The sequence below is a fragment of the Ambystoma mexicanum genome, chromosome 11 (assembly GCF_040938575.1).
Source record: "Ambystoma mexicanum isolate Mex_15411 chromosome 11, UKY_AmexF1_1, whole genome shotgun sequence".
NCBI lineage: Eukaryota > Metazoa > Chordata > Amphibia > Caudata > Ambystomatidae > Ambystoma > Ambystoma mexicanum.
Window position 1 is genome coordinate 9,830,347 of NC_090934.1, and position 23,249 is coordinate 9,853,595.

Genomic DNA, 23,249 nt, shown 5'->3' on the forward strand with positions numbered 1-23,249 from the left:
AGCAAGGTCTGAATAAATGCTGCACTATTTCGGGGAAAATCTTTCGCCACAGGGCAGAGCGAACTCCTGGTAGGTTTCAATTGGTCATGCTGCTAAAGTACATAGGCCACGCGATTCTACAGCATGTGAGCAGGTCTTGGGACACCAGCCATATGCCAGGCAGTAGCAAGGCCATAGCAGACTGGGCACACGCATGAATGACACAACACAGGAGTATTGGCAAAGATTTATTAACAAAAGTGAAAATGGACCAGCTCCTCACTTTCCAGGAAGGATGATGCCATCGTACTGAAAGAAAAAGAAAGAACAAATTATTAGATTTTATATTGACAACGTGGAAAGAACACAGAATGCCATTTAACAGATACGGGGCGAGTAGCTTTCAGCTCAGCAACCATCACTTTAAGGTTCAAGAGTCTGGGTGCTGCTGTAGACTTAGTCAAAGACACCTGGCGCACACCACATGGCTGGCACGCCAGTCCAGCAACCAACGCCAGCTCCAGTAAATTAAACTAGGGTGGTGGGGAAGCAACAGCATGGACCTGCAGAGATGCAAGCACCTTGGGATGCCCGAGTCAGTTCCAGTTCTCCTGCACCATGCTTCTAGTAGCAGTTACGTGCAAGGCAGTCGCCATCTAGTCAGTCTAGAGTATTTGTACTTGCGTGCGTGCACTAAATAGTACGAAACTTTCATTTCCCCGTGATACTGGGCGTAGACCATAGCAACACCTTTCCCTCCAGTTCAGTTTCTCATCCTGAATGTATGTCCATCAAATCTATTGAGACTTTCTACATCCGTTTACTGTATAATTTTATATCCGACCATGAGAAATATTAAAACAGCTTTAGTAAGCAATATTCCCCCACACGATACCATATACCAAGGAAAGGTTACACTGATGAGAATAGCAGACCCCGACATCCACCTTAATGCTAAATACGAGTTTATAGGGTTGGAAGGAGTCATGGCCTCAATTAAGCCCCAATTCGAGGATAGTTTTGCCACCGAAAGGTATAATCGCCACTGTTTCATAGAGGCCTTTACCACAGGTGCTTTTCATCGCGGTAGATTTGGCTGCTGTACAAATAAACCTTGACCAATTCATAAAATGGGCCACGATAAAGGAAACGCATGCAAGTTGTAAATGCCACATTCTATTGGCTAAAAGGCAGGGTACGAGGCTCATACTGAGTGGGAGTGGGCACGCCTCCCTGATCTTTGCATCAGAAACCCGCTCCATGAAGATACAGTTGGTAGCGTTTGCATCTCGAGGAGCACATTTTAAATCACCTGCGCTGCGAGGAAAACATGCAAAGTTCCCTGAGTGACACTGCATTGCCCTGTGACCCTGGATCAGTATGCAGAGGCCATTGTGTGGCGAGTGAGCGTCGCCTGCTTCTTTCACATACAGCACAACGCCATTCTCCCCTCACAAAGTTATTGTTATTGTTATTTTGCATTTATATAGCGCCTTATATACCATTGGTATGGTCTGAAGGCGCTGGTAGGTTGAACGCCCTTGGGAACCGAAGTTCATATCATTAGAGAGAGTAGAGAGAGTCAAAAAGGTGCGTGTGAGCACCAGGTATGTGTACAGCTCGTGCAGTATCAGTGTAATAGCTGCTTTCTAGCGGTAGGTGTGGTGGTTGAGAGGTCAGGAGTATGTGTTCGTTCTGGCAGGATTAATCCAGATCGGATGTGGCTGCGTTAGGCCTGAGGAGAACGCCTCGCTGGGGGGTGTGTAACCAGCAGTGATTATTTAGAATGTGGAGAGAGCGGCGAATGTTGATATGAGAACAGTTATACCGAATGGTGTCATAGTATCTCTGTGTTCTAGTTGAGTGGTGATGTAAGGAGAGAGTAAGCATGTTGGTGAGATATGATGGGTTTCATGCCCTTTCAGAGACTTCTAATTCACAGGGAGGCTATTGGGGACACTTCTAAATTCAACTTCACAGAGAGGCTATTGAGCACAATTCTAAATGCAACATTTCACAGCTATTGGGTGCACTTCTGAATTCAACTTTCTAAATGTACTTCTAAATTCAACTTTTCACAGAGATGCTATTGGGCACACTTCTAAATTCTACTTTTCCCGGAGAGGCTATTGGCCACACTTCTATATTCTACTTTCATAGAGAGGCTATTGGGCACACTTCTAAATTCAACTTTCCACAGAGAAGCTATTGGGTACACTTCTAAATGCAACTTTCTAAATGTACTTCTAAATTCAACTTTTCACAGAGAGGCTATTGGGCACACTTCTATATTCTACTTTCATAGAGAGGCTATTGGGCACACTTCTAAATTCAACTTTCCACAGAGAAGCTATTGGGTACACTTCTAAATGCAACTTTCTAAATGTACTTCTAAATTCAACTTTTCACAGAGATGCTATTGGGCACACTTCTATATTCTACTTTTCACAGAGAGGTTATTGGGCGCACTTCTAAATTCAACTTTTCACAGAGAGGCTATTGGGCACACTTCTAAATTCAACTTTTCACAGAGAGGCTATTGGGCACACTTCTAAATTCAACTTTTCACAGAGAGGTTATTGGGCACACTTCTAAATTCAACTTTTCACAGAGAGGCTATTGGGCACACTTCTAAATTCAACTTTTCACAGAGATGCTATTGGGCACACTTCTATAATCTACTTTTCACAGAGAGGTTATTGGGCACACTTCTAAATTCAACTTTTCACAGAGAGGCTATTGGGCACACTTCTAAATTCAACTTTCCACAGAGAGGCTATTGGGTACACTTCTAAATGCAACTTTCTAAATGTACTTCTAAATTCAACTTTCCACAGAGCAGTTATTGGCTACACTTCTAAATGCAACATTTCACAGCTATTGGGTACACATCTAAATGCAACTTTCTAAATGTATATCTAAATTCTATTTTTCACAGAGAGGCTATTAGAGATGTCATCTAAGTGCGGCATATGCTAACAATCACATTACTGCCTAGAAGTGGCGCAGTCTAATCAGGCTATTGAAAGGTAAGTGAGAGTGGCAGGAGCTTTGTGGAGTAGAGTAATTGCTCTACCCCCCACCCAAGCCAGCACTTACAGTTTTGTCGATGTCTGGTGGCTTCCTTGGCTTCCCCTGCGGACACCTGCTGACACTTCCTGGAGCCGCCCTTGGCCTTGGGGCCCTTAGCCGCTGGGGCTGCCGGGCAGAGGGCTGCCCAGGGAGGACCAGTGATTAAGGGCTCACGGCCCAATCAGAGCGGCGGTGGGCGGGTTGGGAGGCGGGAGGGGAGCGGGAAGCAGGAAGAGGGTGCGGGGTGGGAGAGGGACGCTCGGAGGGCCTGGGGGCCCAGTTGGCGCCCGGAAATCGGCGGCATGCCCGGATGGGCCTCCTTACCTCGCGTCAGCTGCCTGCAATGCACGTCTTAGGTTTACACTGCAGAGGGAATGAAGCCTTATTCCCCAAGCAGCGCAATGCTAAAGTGACAGGTCTTAGGCAAAAAATATATACGATACATCACTCACCGTAATCGTATCTGCTTAGATTCACATGCTATGCCTAGGCCGGCATCTAGTGGAAGCTGCAGAGTATTACAGTTTTTCGAAAATTTTAAAAAAAGGGACGTCGACAGGGCGTGCCGGTAATACTATGCTTAGTGGGACATCCACTGTACCCATGATCCCTCACGCATTGAGGTCCCTCAGTTATTTTTCTGACAAGGTGTAGTGCGAGTAGTTGTATCCAAGCAGATACGTATTAGACAAGCTCAAGCATTCTTCGAGGGCAGGAAGGGTGGTCGCAATGTGAATCTGAGCAGATACAAGCATCAGAAATACTATTACGGTGAGTAATGCATCCCTTCCGAGGCTTGTGAAATCTGCTTAGATCACATGCTGTGCATAGATAGCGAGCAGTGGAAGGAGGTGGTGTGATGTGAGAAAGTTAATCAGCGAATAAATGTTTTGGAACCGCTTTTCCTCACTTGTGCATCTGTCCTGGAGTGAGTGTCAATGCAGTAGTGCTGAGTGAAAGTATGTACAGAGCTCCATGTAGCTGCCTTGCAAATACGGTACGGTCCAAGGGGAAATTTGCAATGAAATCCAGAGTGGCTCCTGTACCTCTTGTAGAGTCAGCCCTGGGCGTAAAAGGCAGTGCCTTATCCGATAGGGACTAGCACAGTTGGATACATTGACTATCCACCTAGGTGGCATTCTCAGAAATGCTGTCACCTTCTCCGCCTGGAGCTGGAGACAATTGATCCGTTTTTCTTAGCAGTCTTGTCTACGTAGTAGAGGACCGCTCTCCTGACATCTAGTGTGTGGAGTTTTACCTCAGCTGAGCTGTTGGGTTCCTGTAAGAAAGCCGGTAGCTCAATGGACTGGTTTACATGAAATTGAGGCAAATTTAGGGAGTGTATGTAAAACCAGCTTGTCTGTGTACAACAAAGAAAGTATCCTGCACTGACAGTGCTTGCAATTTTACCAACCCATCTTACAGAAGTGATAGCCACTAAGGCGGCAGTTATAAGTCAGGTGTTTGAGACTAGACTTTTACATAGGCTCGAAAGGGGGTCCCATGAGCTTAGCGAGTACCACATTGAGGTCCCACCCTGGCGGCGGGTTAGAAATTCGAGGGTGGAGTCTCTTTACTCCTTCCATAAATGCTTTGATGACTCCACCGTGAAACCTTATTGTGAGAGGTCGTGTAGGCTGACAAAGCCGCCAGGTGGACCTTTAGGGAGTTCAATACTAAGCCGGCACCTAGCAAATGGAGCATACAAGTTAGAATGTGGTATGAGTACATTCTATGGAGTTGATTGGTTTAGCCTGGCACCAAATTACAAATCTTCTCCATTTGTTAAAGTAACCGTGCCTAGTGTTTGGTTTTCTTGATTGTTTCAAGATATCCATGCATCTGTGGCAGGTTGAGATGTCCGAACTTATGACTCAGGAGCCACGCTTCCAAGTTCATTGAGTGCAGCTGCGGGTGCACTGTTAGTCCTGTGCTGGGTGAGGTGGTTGTACTGGCATGGGAGTTCGATGGGATCACAAATCATCAGTTTGCGCATATTAGATACCATGGTTGTCATGCCCAAATAGGAGCAACTAGGATAAGGGTAATCTGTTCCTTGTGTATCTTTTTCACCACCTTCCTCATGAGGTGATTTGAGGAGGGGGGTGGGGGTCGCGTAAGCAAATGTCCCCGACCAGTTCATCCATAGGGTGTTCCCCTTGGAGCCTGGCTGGGGGAACCTGAATGCGAAGTCTGGGGATTGACGGTTTGCTTGTGGCGAATAAGTCTATAATTGGGAAACCCCATTGAGAGAAGAGGCGTTCTACGACTCCTTCGTAGACACCACTAGTGTCCTCTGGTAGGGGAATCGCTGCTCAATGAGTCTGCTAGAGAGTGGAGTTCCCCAGGAACATGTTGCAGCAGGAACATCTTACATTTGAGTGCCCATTTCCAAATTTGCTGTGCAAGTTTGGACAGATTTGGAAAACGTGTAACCCCCCCCCCCGCAGCCCTCCGTTTGTTGATATAAAACATTGCTGTAGTGCCATCTGTTGGGATCTGCACAGATAGGTTTGTTGGGGTTCGAATGCCTGAAGGTCTTTGAATCCTGCCAGAAGCTCCAGCAGATTGATGTAGTGCAAGTCCACAAACCCCGAGCTGTGTGGTGAAGGTAGTGAGCACCCCACCCTGCCAATGAAGTGTCCATCGTGACAACAGCCTGTACATCTGGATCGTAGAAAAGACTTCGTTAAATTTTCCCTTGTCCCTCAGCGAAGATTTTGTACAAGTGTTGGCGAAACTACCACTAGATCGTCCCACTGACCACTTGCCTGAGACGATTTTGCCAACCACTCCTGCATGGGTCGCAAGTGCCGGTGCACGTGAGGAACCAGGAAAATGCAAGATGCCATTATGCATATAAAGGCATAGCTTTGCACACCCTTATCTGGCAGTCGGTCCGATAATGCGGCATTTGCAGTAACATTTTTTTGCTCTTTCCTCTGATGGAAAGACCAACCCCTCCTCTGTGTTTAAGACAGCTCCTAGGAACTGTTTTGAAGTGATTGCCACTAGGCTTGACTTTTTCTCGTTGATGGAAAAGCCCAGTTGAAAGAGGAGGTTTATTGTTCTCTGAATGTTTTGTCTGCAAATCAGGGGCAATTCCCTGCAATGAGCCAGTCCTCAAGGGTACACTTGCCTCCCTGCGCAGGTGCGCTGCCACCACCAGCAGAACCTTTGTGAATACCCTTGGAGCCGAGGTTATTCCAAAGGGCAGCATCTTGAATTGGTAGTGCTGGTTCGCCATCTTGAAATGCAAGAATCTTCTGTGTGCTGGGAAAATTTAAATCTGGAAATAGGCATCTTTCATATCCAGTGTTGCCATTTAATCCCTTTAGTAGAGGGATTGCCTCTTGTAGTGTAGTCATGCAGAACTTTGTGGCTTGACATACTTGTTTGCAGGGCGCAAATCTAATACTGGGCACATTGGTACAAGGAATTAAGATTAATAAATACCCCTGTTTACCTGGTTGATGGGACGACTTTGATGGCGTCCTTTATAGAAGTGTGGCAATCTCTTCGAGAAGTATACACTGGCATTCTGAGTTGATCTTCTGTTGTGGGGGGTTGTCGTGGGGACGTAGTTCTACACAGTAACCGCCTGCTACTATAGACAGCACGCATCTGTCTGAGGGGATTCCCTCCCATGCGTGGGTGAAGCTGGAAATGCGTCCTCCTAAAGGAGAAGCATGGGAGGGAACCTGAAGCGGAATGTCACTGCTTCTGAGGTAGTGTGCCACTTGGAGCAGGGAAGAGAGCAGTGGAAACTCCTTCTCATCCATGTCTCGAGAAGACCATTCTTTGGAACTTCGGTTGAGGGGAAAGTCCTGTGGTTATCCCAAGTCCCCATCTGTGGGGCCCAGAGGTGTATACCTGCCTTTTTTGAGCCTACTACTATATCTGACGCGAGCGTCTTTATTTACGGATGCGGGCAGGGCCGAGGCTTCGTCTGCGGACGATCAACCTTCGGCGAGAGTTTTACGAGCAACACCCTTAGTCTTCCGGTTGGGCCCCAGTTGTGTGGCGATCGAGCGAGATTGCCCAGAGAACTGGGACTCAGCGGCCCTTTGCCTGGGTGTCGAATGCTGGCGATCACTAGACCCAGGTGTCGAGTCTCAACCTGGGCTTATGTGCTTAGTGGTGTCTTTGTAGCGCTACCGCCGCCGGGTGAGTCCCCACAACATGGCCGCCTCACCTGTCCTATGGGGTCAGGGGGTGTAGCTACCCCATCGCTGTCCGAAAGTGCAGCGTTGCTGCCATCGCTAAAGGTGCCTTCGAGCTGTCTGGCGTAGTGGGCGCTGCGTTTCGTGGAACAGTCCTGTAACATCTTTGGCTTGAAGAGCCTGCACGCTTGACAAGACATTTCAACGTGGTCTCTTGGGAGACAAGTTACAAACTAAATGTTAAGTCTACCCACAGGAATTTGCGATTACACTTGAGGCAGAATTTAAAAGGAGTATTTTCCTTAATCATAGGCTAGGGCAGCTGGGCGAAGAAAGTGTAGGCAGGGAAGTAAGTACATCCTAAAATGACCACCCCCTCTGCTCGTCTGGGCCGAGGCGGCCTTTTAAGGCCGAATGGTTCATCGTGGTAGTCTTCGCCGGGCAGTTTCAGTCTTCACCGGTGTAATGTTTCGTAGGTCGGTGAAAGGATAGAAAGAAATACTTTAATTGAAATAGTCAATGGCTTTAAGCCAAAACGCTATACACGTCCGTCTACAATGGCGGAAAGTAAAACAATGAGGGCCGATGTGGGAGGGCTCATGGGTCACACTAGTGATAGTATTAGTATTACTGGCACGCCTGGTCGACATCCTTTTTGAGTTTCAAAAACTAATACTCCACAGCTTCCACTAGATGTCGCCCTATGCACAGCATGTGATCTAAGCAGATTCCACAAGCCGCTATAGGTGTGTACCCAGAATACATTATAAAGTGGCACTAGGCAGCAAGTGTGAAGAAAACCATTATGCATGGAAGGTCTATGCCAAGAGTTAAGAGCCAGTGATGAAGAGAGTCCACTAATCAGAGTAATGATAGGTCAAAGTATTAAAAAACAGCCATATTCAAGGATTAGTGGCGATTCCATTGTGGCGAGAAAGCCCACAGGTAGGAGGCTCACTGCATAGAGAAAGCAACAGGCATGGCATGAAAATGAGAATTACATTTCCGTTTTATTTATATGGCAGGATTAGGCACCCATTAGGTACGAGGGCAATTTAGACAACTGCTAAAATGTCACAAATACCATTGTGCAGAATGAGTGGCGCTGAACAGTGGTGTGGCAAAATGACCCATGCCAAGACACGGCCCCATCTGCCCTTGGCGCCAGGGAAATGAGATGTAACATGTGCCCAACTCACATGCACACTTCTTGCGCATCTACTGTACTTTCAGGATGGTCGAGGTGCTCCTGAAGGCGGATCCACAGGGAGAGGTCAATCTTTCAGGCAGGGATTAGGACTCGGTTAAGTCAAGTTCTAGTAGTAACTTGGAGATCATCACTAAAGGTTTTTGTAATATATCCTATTCTGAAGAAAGTAGGCCACCCATTTGTCTTTGTAGTAAACTACAAACTTGTCAAAGGTGACATCTCCGATTTGGGTGAAAAAGTCAGCTCCATGGTGCTCGGCTCTTTGAACAATTTTATTGCCAACTAAAGGTACCATGTACTACACAGGTAGCAATGCATTTAATAGAATATTGGCACGTTCTAGTATCAAAAATACTCAATTTAAGTAGGCCAAGGAAAAGGGTTTTCTGCAAATAGTATCCTGCCAGGTGCCCTTTCCTCAACGCCCAGCCTTTCCCCATAATGGAAAGCTTAGAGCAAGCTGTGCTCCCATGGCGGTGCCTCCATTCTGAATGAAAAGCTTACCATTAAGCAGAAAGACTATTTTGCGATTACAGCAACCATGTTTCTCAGCTGTACACCAATCATTCCTGCTTCTATTGCTCCTTGGGATAGATAGTCATTAAATCCCTATGTAGGCGCAGGTTGCCAATTAATGCTGGCTCTGCAATTCAGGCTGTCCATGGCCAGCGTACTACATAGGTTTGCAGTCAGGAATCCAATGCCTGACACGATCGGCCCAGATTCATGCGTTTAGAAGGAAATGTGCCAGCGTACGGGAAGGCAGGGAATATTTAACAAGCTAATGTATTTAATTTTGTTGAAGCAGAAACGCAGGTACTCATTTTGACTTGAATGTTGCAAATATTGCACACGTGTTTGCTGTGTGTGCATGTTAGACCCTGAGATTGAATTCATTCTGCTCTCTGCACCCGCCGCCACCCACACTTGATTACTCTCTTGGAATAAGACAGCATCACAAACCAGTAAGGACGTATACGCCCCTCCCGCCCCGCCCCCACCCGCACTTTCTGCAACTGGTACTGCTGGCAGCAGGAATCTCCAAAAGTTGTTTATTAGCGTTGACGGAAAAATACAAACAAATAGAAGGTATGTAACAGTCTCTCTGAATGTTCGCTTTTCATGTAGATTTCTGTAGTTATGAAACTAGTCAAGACTAAAGGATGTGCTGCGCTGGTCATCAAATTATTCTCAGCAGCATTTGACAGCATTAACCACTCAATCCTCCTTGACCGACTGCACTCCCTAAGAATCCAACACTCGGTGCACACTCGCCCTGTGAACACTGGAGTACCCCAAGGGCCTTGCCCCTCTCCAACCTCTACTTCTGCCAGGGATCATCCGCTCGCACAACCTCACCTGCTACGAGTACGCTACTACACAAATGATCCAGAGAATTCCCAAAACCCGACCCAACTTGCCCCAGATAGAGACCTAGGATGACAAGACAACCTGCTTCTTAATCCAGGGAAAACCGATCATTGTGCGTGGCAAAACTGCTCCACTCCCACGGCCCCCTTCCCTCAACATCCCGTCCCCTCACCATGTCACACCAGATTAACGTATCCAAATCCTGCCGCTACCACCACAGGCTTCTCAGAAGAATCTTCCCCTACCTCACCTACCCCAACAGACTGGCTGCCATTATGTCCATGTCCCGACTGGACTATGCATCTCTGGGGTGCACTGGCCTACCAACACACATGAACTGTGGCTGCCAGACTCCTTGCCCTGGGACACATGAATCATACCTCGCCTGTTCTCGCACCCTTCACTGGATCCCTATTGGACCAAGGGCCACTTTAAAAATCCTGTGCGTCCACTGGTCAGTGCACAAGGCCGGCCGGCCTACCTTCAGGAGAAGATTACACATCTCCCAACACACCGTCCCAAGGTCAAGCACAGCCCTCTTGCTAGAGATTCCAGCCTCTTACTCAGCCTGGGTTGGAGAATCCACCAACTTCACCTTGGCACCGACACTGGCCATCCCCCATCCATAAAGCATTGAAAATCTGGCTTTTCCCCCAATCCATGAAAAGGCCTACCTAGGGCAGCGAAACCCTCGACCAATGGGCAGATTTTCAGCTAAAATGACATCTCGAAAAGTAGTAGCAGTCGAGCCGGAAAATAAGACATCATGGAAAAGTAGGAACCGTCATGCATGGAAGACGGCTCAAGAGACCAGCATGCTCTGGGTGAGGCAGCTGCAGGCTCTCCACACCCCAGCGCGCCTTCAGTGGCAAACAGCCCCCTTGTGCCAAAAAATCTGCCAGTGACCACCCCCTCCAGCACTCCAAATCTCACTGCCCATGACCCCAACCCAAGACCTGGCTTCACTATAATCGTTTCACCAGGACAGCTCTCTGCAACCTGAACAGGCATGCCCCACGCTCTAGGAACAAGCAGATGTCCATCTGTATAGATCAAGGTGGAAACTAGATCTCAACAGCACCCATAACAGAACTCTTCCCCATAAGGAAGCACAATACTAATCACTCCAGGAGGTGCCAACCCCAGTCATACAAACTCATCCGCAGACACCACCACATTCCCAGAGCATAAAAGCACTGAGCCAATTGTGAGTGGACGCGCTCCTGTCAAACCGTACCCATCTGGGACCCAACCAGCAAAGCCACCATTGCAGGTCCCACTGTGCCAACCTCTACCCATCTTGGAATGCACATAGAGCCACTACTGCAGAGCCTCGTAGCACTTCCATTACGGTTCGGTCCTCATGCTTGGTTGGACTCAGTAATGCAGTAACCACAAACTGGGCAGGAATTACCCAGCCACCCGCCATCAACTAGGGCCAAGGACCCAGAAAAAAATCCGACAAAGCCTCATGAAAAAGGACAATCCCTCAGGGCGAACACATACTCTCACCACCCACAGAATATCAGGTCCACCACCAGGTCAGGCACAGCAAGCTAACCAGGAATAGGGGCCTCCTACCGTAAGCACAGACTCACTCCTACCAATATGCTCATTCGCCACTTTACATCAAACAATAGGTGGTCATTCCTCTGAAAGACAATGTTAGTGTATTCCTTGCACCATCCCAATTACTTGCCTTTAGTCCCAACCAAGCCACATCTAACATCAGCACCCCCTTCTAGATTGCGTTCCAAAGTGGGCCAGTACCCATCGCCTGCCAAGGCAGAGCAGTGCAAGGGTGATACAGCCATGTGCCTGCCATAACCGACTGGCTTGCTGAAAGACACGTCCCCCGCAGCTTGCAGATGTAGCCCACACCTAGTCAATCCACCCTGTGGTGGCAGTGCTAGTGGTTTGTACATTAGCACACTTGTGCAAACATTCAAACAGGCAGTGTGCAGGTTTGCCTGCCACAAGAATCTAGAAAATAGCACAGCAGCACCAGTACGATATGGCTGATCAGGTACATTAACAAGGAGTCTGCCCCAGTACCCAGAATATAAAAGCACATGGCCTGCGCACCCCATTTCAAATAATGGAGTTGCAACACCACCACACAATCTAAGCAAGACAAATACCAGTGCTTAGAAAAAAAGGCTTGCCTCCAGGTCACTGGTACACCTTCAATAGGCATCCACAGCTTGCTTGCCCCCCCCCCTCAATAGGCATCTGTATATCCACAGTTTGCATGCTCCCCTCAATAGGCATCCACATAATGATAAATGTGTTATTTATATAGCGCCTTAATCCAAAGCGCTTTACAGAGCAATATCGCCTAACTGAAATTGGTACTCATTTATCGACCTCAGAAGGATGAACGGCTGTGTTGGCCTTGCCATAATTTGAACCTGCGACCTGCAGATCATGCTCAGATCGCAGCAGTGAGCGCTCAACCTGCTGAGCTTACTATATCCACAGCGTGCATGCTCCTTCAACCAGGCATCTGTACATATCCACAGCGTGCATGCTCCTTCAACCAGGCATCTGTACATATCCACAGCGCATGCTCCAACGTAGCATCCGTACATATCCACAGCGTGCATGCTCCTTCAACCAGGCATCTGTACATATCCACAGCGCATGCTCCAACGTAGCATCCGTACATATCCACAGCGTGCAAGCTCCTTCAACCAGGCATCCGTACATACCCACAGCGTGCATGCTCCTTCAACCAGGCATCTGTACATATCCACAGCGCATGCTCCAACGTAGCATCCGTACATATCTACAGCGTGCATGCTCCTTCAACCAGGCATCCGTACATATCCACAGCGTGCATGCACCTTCAACCAGGCATCTGTACATATCCGCAGCTTGCATGCTCCTCACTAGGCATCCGTATAGCCACAGCTTGCATGCTCCCCTCACTAGGCATCCGTATAGCCACAGCTTGCATGCTCCCCTCACTAGGCATCTGTATATCCACAGCTGGAATGCTCCCCTCACTAGGCATCTGTATATCCACAGCTTGCATGCTCCCCTCACTAGGCATCCGTATATCCACAGCTGGCATGCTCCCCTCACTAGGCATCCGTATATCCACAGCTGGCATGCTCCCCTCACTAGGCATCCGTATATCCACAGCTTGCATGCTCCCCTCACTAGGCATCCGTATATCCACAGCTTGCATGCTCCCCTCACTAGGCATCCGTATAGCCACAGCTTGCATGCTCCCCTCACTAGGCATCCGTATATCCACAGCTTGCATGCTCCCCTCACTAGGCATCCGTATAGCCACAGCTTGCATGCTCCCCTCACTAGGCATCCGTATAGCCACAGCTTGCATGCTCCCCTCACTAGGCATCCGTATAGCCACAGCTTGCATGCTCCCCTCACTAGGCATCCGTATAGCCACAGCTTGCATGCTCCCCTCACTAGGCATCCGTATAGCCACAGCTTGCATGCTCCCCTCACTAGGCATCCGTATAGCCACAGCTTGCATGCTCCCCTCACTAGGCATCCGTATAGCCACAGCTTGCATGCTCCCCTCACTAGGCATCCGTATAGCCACAGCTTGCATGCTCCCCTCACTAGGCATCCGTATATCCACAGCTTGCATGCTCCCCTCACTAGGCATCCGTATAGCCACAGCTGGCATGCTCCACTCACTAGGCATCTGTATAGCCACAGCTTGCATGCTCCCCTCACTAGGCATCTGTATATCCACAGCTTGCATGCTCCCCTCACTAGGCATCCGTATATCCACAGCTTGCATTTTCCGAAGGCAAGGCCAGCGCATGTTGGCGGTCGCTCTGCATAAACTATTCTAGTTACGGATGCACACTGAGGTGGCAGCCAATACACATACAAAACAGCCTTTGCTGAGGACGACCAATCATGAATGGCGCAGTCATGGACTGGATACACAGTACAGCGAAACAAGCCTCTGACCTGGACAGCGGTCATGCCATCTTGTGGCAGAGCGAGGAATCAACTAACACCAACACATTTGCATTTTGACAAGTGCAGAATGGGGCATGACCCTTCTTTGGTAATGTGGCCATGAATACCTGGATTCCTCTATGGCTCCTTTAAGAGGTCCTTACATGCAAGGCCGCGTGAATTAGCATAGACTTGATGAAATTATGCACTTTCCAAATGCTAACAGACCGTTGAGTGCAGTATTTAGTGTACATTGGTTTGTTGCAATGTCAACAAAATGGGCAAATGTTAATCCGACTGGAGTGCAGGAGGAGAAGGGCACCATCCATGCTTTGGTGTGGTGCCCCTGTAAAGAGCATTGCCTGGCATCGCTTGGCAGGGTTCCCAGGGGACCTGGATCACTTTGCTTCTTTATTTTGGATTAACTACACCGCACCATGATCAATTTCTTGGACATCCACATATATGCAGAGGGCAGCGGATTACAAAGCAAGACATCTCGAAAACCACATGAAGTTAACTTACACTACACGCAACACCGTCCCTGAATGCGAGTCATTAACAAAAGTGCACTCTATTGGAGCCAGAAGTGACATCAAAACATCGGGGAATGCAAGAAGGGGCGAAAGCAAGATTTCTAGCAAGTGTATGTAATACTGTGAAACAGCTCAGCCAATATTTGATTGTGAAGACTTGCTGATTCCCAAGAACAAACAGCCCAGTACCAATGAGGACCTGGTGAGGATTATCACTTTGTATAACAAACAGCAACCTGCTATATAAAAGATTAAGAAATGAACATTTTCTCATGATAGACAATGATGTGAAACACTGGCGATAAGCCACCGTTCACCTATAGCAAATTATTCTTAGTCCACCTTTCATGACTCATACAACAGATCCTGGGTACCTGGCACGATGAACACAAGATTGTATGTGGTACATGTTCCATGTGTTAGACAATACTCAGATCCTCCTCCCACTTTCAGGGGATTATGACAAGGATTTGGTGAACAAAGTCCACCATCCAGGCATGGATGGCCATGAATCGTCTATGCCCGAGTGATATAGAACTCATCATCCTGGGCACCCCTACTAACAAAAAAACTAGGATCCGTCTATTCTTCAATCATAATTGAGCACAGGAGGACACTAGGTTTTTATCTCGACTCCACCCTCTCCTTTGCCAAATAGGGTACTCGCTAGCATCCACTATGCCTATACATGCATTTGTTTATTTTATTTGTATAGCACACCAAGGGCAACCGGGCGCATCACTTAGTTACAGCATAAGGCAGACAGAGCAATAACGAGGTTACAGGTATAAAAACAATGAAAAGATAAAGCAGATTATATTTGCAAGGATACAGATATGTACAAGGTTACAGTGTGAACCCAAGGCTAGATGTCTTGGGCAGACAGCCAAGCTTTGGTTAACTAAAACCGGTAAGCCATTTCTCTACAACAGCAGCTGCACCATCCTGGCCAGACCCCTCATCCTGCCCCGCTTGGACTACTGGAACGCCCGGCATTAACAAATCCACCATTAGAAGAATCCAAACCCTACAAAATAAAGCCCTTAGAGCGGCATTAGGCATCTCCAGAAGAGACCACATCTCAGCAGTCGGCAGAACTACTAGCTCCGGACTAATGACAAAATACTTCTAAAAACTGTTGCTTACCCATAAATCTCTTAATAAGCTGCCACCATCTACCTGTCTGAGAGATTCCAGACTTCCCTAAAACCATCCAGATCAGCAAACAGGGATCACCTGTCCATCCCTAGATTTAAACTATCCGCGATTGGAGATAACAGTTAAAGCGGTCAAACTATGGAACTCCTTGCCTTTTACACTGAGAATAGACCAATCTTACCAAAACTTTAGAACCAATATCTTGTGGCTGAAATCCAATGACCACTAAATCACATGATATAGAACCTTGCACAGCAACTAGCAATGCCCTTCTGCTAACTGTAAATCATGACTTCTCTGCCTTTTATGAAATGCATCTCTTTACTACTGGCTACCCCCACAGTGTTAACCATAACGCTATATATTGCCCGTTATATTTGTAAATATCTATGCTCATCTTGTATTATCTGTAAATACCTGCATATACCCCTTTCTCTAAGTAATGCTTTGTAAGTAAGGCATCTTATACCATGATTCTTTGTAACTAAGCTTTGCTTATTCCTGTAGCTGCTGCGCCCCGATAGAACACCCCCCCCCGACCCCCCTGGGTCTGACAAGCATTATAAATAATGAAATGTAAAGGCTTAGACGAGTTCATATAGAATTTAATCAATTGTCTTACAAATTAAGTAATTTCTGCCATTGTGTGCGCATCACAAGGTACACAAGGTATACATCGGTATAGTACCATACAAGAATTCAGACTTCGGATAAGAGCATATGAACATGAGGTGTCCAAGACCCCAATACAGCACATTGCTTTTTATCCTGGTGATGGTATTCCTGACAAAGTGTCAGATTGGCCTACAAACCGTTAAATGTGCCAAGAGGTGGAAACAGAATGGAGGCAAATGGAATCCAGATCCAACTGTACAGCCGTACAGTCTGTGGGACTCCCAATTATGAACTGAATTTGTTTTTGGTAAAGCCCTGCCTACATGATTTCCGACTTTTGGGGCAGTTTTGTTGGACTACTATAAAAATGACTAAATGAACATGATTGACATTTACTTAGCCACTTACACACATTTGTTCAGTAACCATATATATATATATATATATATATATATATATATATATATATATATATATATATATATATATATATATATATATATATACATACACACACACTGATTCACAATATAGGACCAGCAATCATGGACTAGTTTGCTACCTCATTTTTAAAGGCTGTCTAGAGACCCACTTATTCTTTTTCCATGTTATTATGACAGGCAATCCATGATTTTATTAAGAGGTTAGCACATACCGATCCATACAATGGAAGGGAACAGAATTGATTTTCTTATTGCAGCCAGCCCTACAGATATGGCCGGCATTTAACATTCTTAAAAATCCCACTAGACCTACAGGGAGAGTTCTTTGGTTTACATACTCAACCCAAGATAAAATATTTAGCAGTGCTTTTTTGTAAAATGGTGCATGCTGCCATAAACACTTCAATTTGCTGCACTGCTGTCAAGCTTACACAGTGGAAGTTGTATTTGCCATTTACAACCAACAAAGCGTTCGCAGTAAATTAAGTTTCTAACATCCCTATACCCGCCAGCAAGTTAGCGTATTGTCCTGCATAATAACTACTTGCCAATGCTAGTAGATTGTGAGCCTGAAAGGGGTGTATTTGCCAATTTTACACCCTAAATGAACACATTCTTAAGTCATTTCCAATTCTCATCTGGAGCACTGATTCTCAACTGGACATGTTTGGCAATTTATCTTCATCTTTTCTAGTTCTGTAATTGAGCATCTATTTTCCTTCAAAGATTTAAGTTTTTCCTGACCGTTCCCGTGTGTAAATGCTAATTCCCAAAATGAGGCACACGCCAACATTGTTCACTGCACTTGGCCAGATGTCTCCATAAACACCAAAACGTATGGAGACTAAACACGCATTCAATTCAGAAATATATTTACATTTCCACATGTACTTCTGTTGACATTATACAATCATGTTCATTAATACAGGAGATCAGCTGTAGCATCTTTTCATTTCCGCATTAGCATTCCGTCTATTTCTATAGACGCAACATTCAGGACGATGGTGCAAACACATCACATCTTAATCGTGAATACTAAATATTCTCACAATGTACCATGAGAACATGAGGCACGTGACAAGGCCAATGGGGTTTGGGTGTGTACATACACATACACATTTCAGAAGCTAAGTTTTCCTCCACTTTTAGACTAGCCTAGCACTTTGTTTATGCACACCTTTCTCAGAACCCCCCACTCCATTAGATTATATCTTATTCTTAATCCCCCCCTGCATTAGATCACAAACGCACTGGAAAGTCACAGCAACCATTGTATAAAGAGCGTTGTTTAGGGAGAAAATTCCTCCCACCTTAGCAACTCCCAGCTCTTTCGCTGGACTTGGAACTTTAAATTTTAACCTTGGAGTGAGACCTTCATGTGTTTTGACCGTATTTATTATTACGGTCTGTTTTTGACCCCATAGGCATCTACTTCCTGTATGGTGACAGCACCTTCAGTGCAGTGTCACAGAAAGCCTTTAGATTTTTGATGGTTTAAATCGCTTTTCTTGTGTGAACTGCAGTTCCCAAGAATAGTAAGTGAAATTGACTCACACCACATCTTATGCAGAGTCTTTGTGGGGGTGGCGGGGTACGGCGGTTTACCCAGTAGCCCTTTTCCTACATTCTTATGTAACATTTATGTTAGCCTCACTACTTTAAATGGCTGGTGGCAGTGGTTTAATTTTCCTACCATTGTGCTTTTGTACCAAAGGCTGAATCCTCCACTGCAATATAGCACCCATTTAGTCAAAATGGCCCAGTCTTTTTTCACCATTTTCTGTTTCCTGTGCATTGAGCCAGGTTTGAGACCTTTGTTAGTTTTGCCTTTGGCAGTGTCTGGAGAGGCAGGATGTGAGAGGTTCCCGAATCTCCTGTCCTTTGTCTCTCTAGGAGTGCCTGAATGCAACCAGTCCTGATTGGCTAGCTGGCCTGAGTGACAGCTAGGCCATGTATGATTGGGGGAAGGTTTTTGAACTAGAGGCAGAGTAGACCACTGGAAGAAATACCAGGTGAAGAAACCGCAAACAAAGCTTGCTGCAACCTCCTGGACCTTTGAATTGCCCTGTGAAGCCCTGCTGCTCTGCTGAAACTCAACACAAACTCCAGAAGTGACTTCTTCTCCTTTGGGTTAGTGGGACCAACTAACCTTGCAACAAACTCCACTGGATCATCTTCCCCGACTGGCTGTACTTCACGGCTGCAAGAACAGTGCCAGGGGTCGAGAAATCTGTAGTAGAGCGCAAAGTCTGAAATCCTGCTAGAAGCTCCAGGAGTCTGAAGGACCATCCAGAAGCAGGATGACCTGAGATTGAGTCGCCTCAGAGTGCAAAACCCAAGGAGTGAAGGAACCGGTATTCGAGATCTGCAACAGTACCGTTTACTAAGCGATGAAACCACGAACTGAAAAGCCCATAGTGGCCAACGACCTCCAAGTGCCGTCGCAGGAGCCATGCATTCATCCTACCTCTTGTTGCCACAACGGAGGCTCAGGAACCCAGGGTCTGCACGGCTGCAACAGGACAGAATCCAGCTGGACAACTAACCAGAGGTACTTTTTAGACTTGGGGTACTCAACTCTCTGCGTGCTTTTCTCAGTTGGGAATTGCATGGTTTTACCTTTAGAGTCAATACCAATCCTTGTACAGTCAACAGTTTATGACCCTACAAGTTATTTCTAAAAACGTCCATAACTTTGTGCAAGACTTATCTAAGCAGTGCCTCAGCTCCATAGACTGTTCTTAATTGGCTGTCCTGGCTCCCTGCAGACACCTAGCCTATTGACTGATTTGCTATCCCTCCTAGGTGGCAAATTGTTTTAGACTTGACAGGAAAGGCTTGTCTAGACTACATTGGAAGTTTAAGTGTCCTCACACATACCGAGTACCGGTTTAACCTTTTTCCTTCAATGTTACCTTTCTGCAAAGTATGACTAGTGTGATATATAAATAGCATTACTGTCCTTGTGATTGAAGTCGCCTCAGTGTGTAGGAATTGTGCATGAAGCTTATCCAAACAGTATCCACCAACTGGTTTTGATTCTGAAAAGTATCTTTACATGGTTACTTGAATTGCCTTTTTAAAAGCACGCCTATTTAAAATGTTAACTAAAGGTAGTGCTTGTATTTGTGAATTTCTTTGCTAGAGCCCTACAGCTGACATTGACGCCTCTTGAGATGTCACACTACCCACTCGTGTAGTACAGACCGATACCAGAAGGTGGGTTACCTATATGTAGTCTCCCACAAGGTTACATCAATGGTTGAATAACATGAAGCAACGTGATTTTTTCCCTCTTAGACCAGTTACTTCATATAATCATGTTCAGACACGGGTGAACGCTATATGCTCAGTATTTTGTTTTTCCACCCCATGATTTCAGAACTAATCCTTCAAATGTAGTCTTAACAGGCGTAATCAAGCCACGATTAGCTCATTTATAATATACTCTGCACATTGAAATTGTACGCACCCTTTAGTTTATTCAGGCAACTGATTTCACCGAGTGTCAGACAATGCCATTTATCCCTCCCCCTCCCCAGCGCTCGTTAATCATTCCCAATCATTCACTGAATGCATTAATTTAATATGCTTTTGCCACATTAATATGATTTGAATCGGATACTTTGGCATCATCATTAATACTATGTGTGCCAGCCTTGAAAAAAAAGGAGGGTCGAAACACCATCCCAGATATCCTCTGTACTATCGTGTAATTTGAAGACAAATTATACAACAATTCCAGTGTTGGTCTTACTCCAACCTCGACACCATATATCCTACAATTGCATGTGATAAAAAAGCAAGACTTCTAGCTTCCAGACACTGGACTCTTTAGTTATGCGCAACAGCCGAGATCCACTCTGTAAGCGACCTTGGCAGCGCTGCTGCCATCACGCCGAGGGCACCACCTTAACATTTTATTGAGGTATTGATGCAGCCCCACTTCATGGTCTTCTTGCCCATCATGTCACCCACTTGCGTGTTACAAGATTTTATCAAAAAGGCGTGCTTGACGGTTGCTCAGGCCTCAATACGTCCCACACTGGCCAATGGCTAGTAATAAAATGGCTCCCGGTTGAGTAAGAAATAAAGTGTGCTTTGTGTAAGGAGGGGGCAAGTGACCTTCTGCCCAGCTAGTAGCTTACACTGCCACTCAATCTAGCGTGCCACTGCCATCAGCACTTTTGCTGCCAATGTCACATTTGAGGCTACATACCATTTTGTATTAAATGTGATGGGCTAAAAGCATTCATCAGTGCAAGCTCACCCAACGTGCTGCCATCTTACTGCATTACTCTAATATTGCCCACTCGCCTTCCATGAGTCCCTAAACAATGAAGCAAATGAAGACGCGGTCGCCTATCATGGCAGCCAGCATTCCACAGTGCTGGCCCTTTGCAATAGTTTTAACCTGTTGCCGGGGTATATTTGAACAGTGTGCAAACTGCACTTTAGCGTGGGCCAGTAGTTACTAGCAGGCTGGTTCAGTCATCCAAAAAGCCAGTTTAGTCTTCCTTGCGGTGCCTCTTCATAATGACACCATGCAGTATTGTGTTGTAGACCATGTTTCCCCAGGTGAAGGTCTGCAGTTAATCTGCTGTTCCACGTCCTGCACAAGGGATCCTTTGCAACTGAGGGAGGGGTGGGGCATAGGTGCCATACCAAGGTCAATGCTAGTCATTGGACTCGCATGATGCCTCGTCCTCTGGCCATCCTTGGTTTCCTGATGGAGGTTAGAAGCCTCCTGGAAAGCCAGGGAAGGTGCCAGATTCCCCATAGATGCACATCGCAAGGCAAAAGCAGCGCCATCTTCGGGCAAGAAGGGGATTCTGCAAATTACAATAAATCTGAGCGAGCATTGGATCCTTGGGCTCCAACTTTCGTCTCTCTGATCCTAAGACGAGTCCAGCCTTTGGATGCAGGAGATATTCCAGGCCTGCTACTCGCCTTTCCTTCTGCGTCAACGCCCCCTTCTATACTCCGATTGCTTGTCGACAGTTCAAGACAGGCCTTTAAATAAAGCGTTAGGTAGATCTTTACATTGCACGGCTCCATTCCGTGGCTAGCAGGGATTCCCATCCATGTGTTACGAGGCTCTTATTGGTGGGGTGATGGAGCAGGCCAAGCCCAACTCTTAAGCGAGTGGTTAGTTGAGCGTTACACACCTGCACAAATGAAAGCGTCTAAAATGTTTAAACAAAAAAACGCATCTTTATATATGCAGGATAACAGCGCTACAGAATGACTTACATTTGAGGTTTTGTACGGTGTTTATTACCACCTTTCTTATAAGCATGTTAAATGGGTTTCCAAAAATCAACCCTCGAATGGATTGTGCGAGGCCAACCTATTATGGTGCACAGGGAGGCACTGTACACAAATCCAATAAGGTTAAGGTGGCAGAGCAGCACGGCTCAGTCACAGGAGGGCTGGGAGAGGTCTAGGGCCACAGCAACGAGTGTACACAGAACGCCATTCATTCCGATTGGGCCTCTAAAATGCACCGCAGCAAATAAAATCTCTAGGCAAATATTGCCACTGATCGATTTAGTCACCCTTGTGAGAAGAAATAAACCATATGATTCAATGACCAGTGAAACGTGGACAAGTAGTGTCTGATGCAGGACATTCAGTAAGACTTTAGAATAACCACTAACAGGTCCCCAACACCAAGTCCAACCCAGAGATGGTCTTGTGCCCAAAATCAAAGTAACACTTTTCAGGTAGGTTTAACTAAGATTGGAGAATGCCAGTGGTTAAGATACAAAAAGGTAATGAACTGAGAGAGTAAAAAAGGCTTAGGAAGGAGGACGATAACAGATTGAGCCAGTGGATTACACCTGCAGAGATGAAAGAATCGCCTACATCATCCTCCTCCTCTAAAGAGGACCCAACCCTGAATGCAATGCCGACCCATCAAAAAGAGCAGCGGCAAGAGTGAATACACAAATAGAGGAAGCACAGGAAGAGACCGACTCATCGAGGAAGGCTATCCCATTATCAACAATGGAGATTATGTGAATTACACCATCCTTTACCAACCCAGTAGAGACAGAACCATCAAACCTAGAATAGAAAAAAGTACAGATCAGCACCTACTGATCCCTTCTATGTAAAGGGGCAGCACACAATGGATTCCCTTGTAACAACTAGGAAGAGCGGCGTGGCACCTCCACCTGCAAGTGAATTCTCACCAGATTAAGAAAGCTTTTGGAAAGAGAACATCTGCCACCCACAAGGTCAGAATTGCCAATGCAACCACTCATGGCAGACATCAGAGCTCAATGGACGAGATGGAACTCCCATCAGTCGCTATGATCATGGTCGTTGTCTGCTCGTGCTTGGCAAGAATTACATTTTAAAATCTGATAGCAGACTTTGCCAATTAACGTTCTAATATTGAAGTTATTTGTACACACTGAGCAACAATAGTGGTTGTGTACTGCTGAAGATGAGAGTTCGTGCCCTAAAAAATTGTTTAGAATGCCACCAGACCTGCTGGTCCACCTACTCGACCCAAAAGAAATGCACTCGAACCATGGCAGCAGACAAGTTAAATGTGCTTTCGGTAAAATGGCGCATGTCACCACAAACCCACTGTTTAGCACACTGATGCCAGCCATGAACAGTGAAACATCCCGTGCAAATGGTACTTCCCCTGGGCATCGTGGTGCTGTTACTTGGGGGGAACTTAATTACAGGAAAAGGTACATGTGGGTTATGCATTTACATGTACATTAATACACATTAAGCA

General features: G+C 46.2%; 1 protein-coding gene across 1 annotated transcript in view; it reads right to left on the bottom strand.

Moving 5' to 3' along the window:
* Positions 1-214: 214 nt before the first annotated feature.
* RPL11 (ribosomal protein L11) overlaps positions 215-23,249 on the bottom strand; it is a 37,308-nt gene continuing 14,273 nt past the window's right edge. Inside the window, exon 6 of the mRNA XM_069622391.1 lies at positions 215-288. Coding sequence (XP_069478492.1) covers positions 259-288 — 30 coding nt within the window. The 3' untranslated portion in view covers positions 215-258. The remainder of the gene's footprint in view (positions 289-23,249) is intronic.